The sequence below is a fragment of the Drosophila subpulchrella genome, chromosome 2L, assembly GCF_014743375.2.
Source record: "Drosophila subpulchrella strain 33 F10 #4 breed RU33 chromosome 2L, RU_Dsub_v1.1 Primary Assembly, whole genome shotgun sequence".
NCBI classification, from domain to species: domain Eukaryota; kingdom Metazoa; phylum Arthropoda; class Insecta; order Diptera; family Drosophilidae; genus Drosophila; species Drosophila subpulchrella.
In genome coordinates this window covers 12,011,237-12,016,707 of record NC_050610.1, presented here as the reverse complement: position 1 = coordinate 12,016,707, position 5,471 = coordinate 12,011,237, and the positions used below count along the sequence as shown (strand labels likewise).

General features: G+C 37.2%; 1 protein-coding gene across 1 annotated transcript; it reads left to right on the top strand.

Annotated features, from left to right (window-relative positions):
- Window positions 1-576: 576 nt before the first annotated feature.
- LOC119547405 lies at window positions 577-1,486 on the top strand. The gene is made up of 2 exons (XM_037854254.1): window positions 577-705; window positions 763-1,486. The coding sequence occupies exons 1-2, from the start codon at window positions 636-638 to the stop codon at window positions 1,182-1,184; spliced, it is 492 nt and encodes a 163-aa protein (XP_037710182.1). The 5' UTR covers window positions 577-635; the 3' UTR covers window positions 1,185-1,486.
- Window positions 1,487-5,471: the final 3,985 nt, after the last annotated feature.

The window sequence follows — 5,471 nt, the reverse complement described above, 5'->3', positions numbered from 1 at the left end:
CTGAAACAAAGCCGAACCCAGACCCATTCCCCAGACCCATTCCAAATCCAAAGCCTGCCATGCGACATTCAGCCTTCAGCCTCTCGGCTTTAGTCATAGTTTTAATCTCACTAATGGCTGGCACGGTTTCAAGTCGATGGCTACAAAAGCCCAGGACCTCCTGCTCATGTCACAAAGGTCCTTTTGCTGCACACGACAATTCAATTCCTCCCCCCTCCCCAAAAAGAATAAAGATTCCATATACAATGAGAGATATACAAGATATGCTCATCTGCAGGCCCATATCTTGTTGTTTGCATTAAAGCTTAGTGTAAAAAGGTTGAGTTAAGATGCAGGCAAGTGCACAGTTTTACAAAATTAAGACATCATAACACTAAAAAATCTGAATGAGGGGAAAAAAATCATAATTACTCATAACCAATTAACAATTCTTTAGAAACTGACAGCAGAATGTCAATAACCCAATTGACACCTTTATAAAGAAGTGAGTAACTGACAGTACATGGTAATGAAGTTGAAAAATAGAGAGTGTTAAGCTTCTAAGGTCTCTTAACTGCCTGCTTTGAACAATTGAGATCAATATTATAATATCAGTACAACTTGGAACCTCGGATCGTAAACAGGTTACTGCCGCAATGCGGGAACTACAAATACTAGAAATGTTTTGGATTGCCGCTCTCATAATGATTGGCAGTTGTTTTACTTGTGAGTCTTACATTTTTTAATAATAATTGATTAATTATAATCTTTTTTTATTATTAGATGCCAAGCCGCGTACCTATGTAAGTGACTTTGTATTTCCCTCGGAGGAAGATCATAAACCTCGCATTTGGGATCAGGTCACTGAAGATCAATCATCCGAATCTAGGGACTACAATGGCAATAATAAAAGTCCGGAGAAGTGCGCCGATCTACACATCGATAACTCGACAGGCAATGCTTGTATGATTTTCATCAGCTACAAGAAATTGGAAGATCCTCTGCAAAGCTTAAAGAGGGTACTAGTTGAGGAACTCAATCTTCCGGAACTCGTATCTAGCGTAAGAGTTTTGAAGCGCGGAAAACATCGTTTGGTTTTTGAACTGCCAAGTTCTATAGATGCTCTTCTCGCTCTTAATGGTTACTGTAATTTATATAAAAATCGACACGATCGCACTTATGAAATCCTCAGTGTTGAGAATTGAGAGATTGATTTCCAAAGATTTTAGGAACTAGTTGATTTTATACTCTATATCAGTGGCGGATCCAGAATTTGATTGTAAGGGGGGATCAAAAATTTGAAATATAATATATATTACATATACTTTTTAACCCGAGTGGGGTTACCCCCGTGGATCCATATATGCTCTACATACAAAAATAGCTACATATGAACTTGACTAGACTTAAGCAAGTACCTAAAGAGAATCTATATATAGCTTGATAATGCTGTACAATTACGAATGTAAAAATAATAGACTTGCTTATAAAATGAAAACCAGCTTTTACTTAACTAAGAGGTTTTATTTAATAAAAAATAACTTTCTTGAAATAGATTTTAATAAATACGTGAGTTATTTGATAAAGTGAAGATGACAAGGAGTAGTAATATATTTAAAGGTATGACGCAGCAAATAAAATACTATGTGGGCTTGCGATAGCCAACGGCAATCTTATAATGGGTAATCCCCAATGGAAATTACTTTAGAGCTGCCTGAAATGAACCCCAACTATTGTTTGGCAAAATCCAACAATCGAAAGCCATAAATAAGTGGATGTGAATCAGAGCGAGCTTTGTTTGTAGCGGATGCGGATTTTAGACCCCGGTCGCCAGGTGAACGTAGAACCTGGACTACATGAATGCAATTAAGATTGTTCGGCGTCATAACGCATTTTGTGTGGGGGCGTGGATTTGGAGGTGGGCTGCCTTGTTTATTGACGTTGCTGTTTTTGTATTAACTGGGCTGGGAGGCACAGGACAGGACAGAACACCCCACGAAGGCCCAAGTCCCGGTGTACCGGTTACCCTGGTTGTTGTCGCGCTGGTTGCCCTCGCTGTTCAACATGGCCACAATGGAATAGTTGGCCATGGCGGAGGAACCCAGGAAACGGGTATGTGGGCTGTGAGGATACGAGGCGACGAGGATATGGGGAAATGGGCGAGCGGAGCTTTACAATTTACACATTAATTATGAGCAGACATGTGTTGTAGGCGTTTTGGCCAGGATCCCAGCCCGGCTGCCTCGAGTCTTGCGGCGCGGTAACAGGTGCCTCCTGTTACTTCATTGCCTACCCGTGCACCTGAAAAAATAAAGCTGGTCATTACAAATAAATCATATCTTCTTGCAGTTATGTATAAGTTTTTATTATAAATCTTTGAATCCATCACTGATGCAGATCATTTAGGTAAGCTCTAAGGCCTTATGACACTTAATACATGGTTGACCCGCAGACAAGATTTTTTTAAGTCATGGCATCCTAAACAATATTAAATATATAAATTCATAGAATCTTTTTAAAATATTTAATCTTTTTTCATAGGTTGCCCAGTTTTTAAAATAAATCCTGTCAGTAAGTTCAAAATCAAGCATGTGTCAATGGGCCTCAATGACCTTTTTTAAGATTTTACATATTTTAATAATATTACATTCTCCATATAACGTTCTCCTTATATATTTAAAATGGGTACATTACTTACACTTCTTATTAAATCAGAAAATAAGGAATATTCACATATTGTACAGCCGTGTTATATATACCATCCCTTTAAAGACCATTTTGGGAAACATTGTTTTTGATCTAAAAGGTAACATGTTTTAAAATAGCATTAATCAAGTCTACGTAATAATTATAAGTTAAAGTTAATTGAAAAATTCAAAATATGAAGAATATTTTGATGAAAAAATGGTCAAACCCCTTTTAGAGTCTTATAATTTTTATAGATACGCAAGTCACTACCTTATTATCAATATAAATTCCCGCATCTTCAGGAAAAACGTTAATTCTGTTTTGTGGGTGTACCTGATTTCGCCAAGTGCTAAAAGTATGCAAATTCAGGCTAGGCAAAGTATGCCCCTGGCCGGGTTTTATGGCAGCGAATTAATGAACGCAGCCAACGAGCCTGGCAGTAACAAGGACGTGGGGCAGGGTCATTATTCTGCCCATGTCCCTGCTCCAGCTCCAGCTCCTGCTGCTCCTGCTACTCCTGCTCCTCCAGATCCTTCCCTGCTGCAATGCATTGTGGCCTGTTGGTCAGCTTGTGGCTCCACGAATCAGAAACACCTCCATTAAGCCCCCGCCGCCATGTGCAATAATAGCAATAATTTATCACCCCGGACCCAAATTATGCATGAACTCAATTGTGCGTGAAATTAAATTTTAAGCGCAAACAAGACGACTTGTCGGCTCGGCCCCTGTTTACCCCAATAATTTGGCTAATTTCACTTGTGAGCAGCCGTCGGCCAGGACATCCAATTCAATACGGCCCACAAGCCAGCCAGGCCAAATATAATTGAAAATATTTCAAATTGCCCAATGCAGCCGCAAATGACATCTGTACGGACAGCATTGGTTTGCACTAATTGAGAGTTTCTTGCTCTTGAATGTTTAAGCTTGAAGTCCACTTCTGGATTAATGAAAAATTAATAATCTCGTCAATTGTCTGGGCTTTGAGATGCCTTGACCAGGGGTCAAATTGATTTATTGGCAAAGAGGCATATTTATTTCAAATTTATAAAGGCAGTTTTATTACTATAAGTTTGTATACACTCAGAAAGAAACCAAACCCAAGGCTTGTTTCATGTTCATTTTGGGTTTTAAGAATGATTTGTTTTTGATTCAAGAAAGCGCAGCATATTCATTCTTAAAACAAGCCCCAAAAATACAATTCGACGTTTAGTTTTTCACAGCCTAAATCTAAAAAATATCCAAAAAACGAAAAAAAGGTTACCATTTCTGAAATCAAATTAATTTTCCACATATGTGAACTTTTCTTTAATTTACTCTGTGCCATCACAAACTTTGAAAATGCAAAGACATGAGGGTCAGATGAAATAAATTTTGTAACTCACTCTCAAATATGCCTGGGCAAAATTCTCCAAAGACATAAAATACCAAACTTTTCGATTGCATTTTTGTCGCCGAAGTACATAGAAGTACCTCTGATTGCCTTAAAAATAATTTATTGAGTCAATTGACTTTTGCAGCGGAGTCTCCGCAAATAAACGCACTCCAATCGAACTTACAATCTCCGGGGAGTCCCATACACATTCACTTGATTTGATTGTGTTGACTCTGCAGAGGGAAATAAACTTAAGTGCAGTGGCCACGTCCCAGAATTTCGAGAGATTCTATTCGATTCGATGCGGTTCCATTTGAAATTTATTGCGGCCGGAGTTCGTTCACATGGCAAGTTAAAGCTCCGGGTTACATGACTCATTCAAAATCCGGCATTTGCTCATTTTTGGGCTGGGTTTTTGGGGCAAAGTCCGCAGTCCGGGCATTTGCGAAATTCTGACTCAGACCCAGACTCTGTCCAAATGCAAACCGAGTCACACATGTCAATTCAATTTGATCGGAGGACCGTGACGGATGAAGGAGGAGGCCTAGCCGGAGCTCGAGTTGAGTCCTTGTTTCCACCGGGGACAACACAACTCCACTGGAATCCCAAACCCCGACTGGGGAGTACATGTCTAGAATTGGCCAAATAAAAATGTCTCTTTTTCCTTCACATTGATTGACAGACGGAGTCGAAGAAGGAAAATGTCTCGTTCAATATACAGTGTGGCTTGTCATTCAAATATCATTTTTAATTGGAAGGTATTTCCATATGCTAAGACTTTAACATTGTGATAACAAATTTTCTTAATCGAATTCTTAACAAGATAAATGGAAAGCAATAAGTTATGGAGCCTAAAAAGAAATGTGTGAAGTACCACAGAATATAAGCTCATAATCCTGTTAAAAAATTTGTAAAAATAAATATTTTAGCTAGAATTAGACAACAATTTTCCAAATTTTTATTCCAACCAGTAGTACAAATTACTTCCTTTAATTTAAAATTGTTTTCTGTATAAACTATATATTGTTATATATTTTGAGTGTATTTATTTTGTAATTAAATACACAATTTGTTTGGTAAGCAAATGTTATAAAGCCTTAGGAGTAGAGTGTGAATATCCCACAGAACATATACAAAAAAATTAAAACATTTTTTTAAGTTCAAATTTTTTATTTATGTTTTAACTAAAATTACAAAAAAATTGTATAACTTTAGTTTGAACCAGTAATAACAAAAATGTATTCCCTTTAATTAAATTTTTTTTTTGAATACATAATATAATTTTGTATAACTTAATTTAAAATTTAGTACCTATTTTTTTAAATATAATAATTGTATAATTAAATATATAATTTGCTTGAAACCAGCAGTCAGTTAACAAAGTCTCCACTGGAATTCAGCCATTTGATTTAAAACTCACCACCGAATCAGC

Bases quoted from the DNA above. Each gene is read 5' to 3' on its own strand.
- LOC119547405 (XM_037854254.1), top strand. From the start codon at position 636: ATGCGGGAACTACAAATACTAGAAATGTTTTGGATTGCCGCTCTCATA. The intron at 706-762 runs GTGAGTCTTACA...TTTTATTATTAG, and splicing joins GATTGGCAGTTGTTTTACTT to ATGCCAAGCCGCGTACCTAT.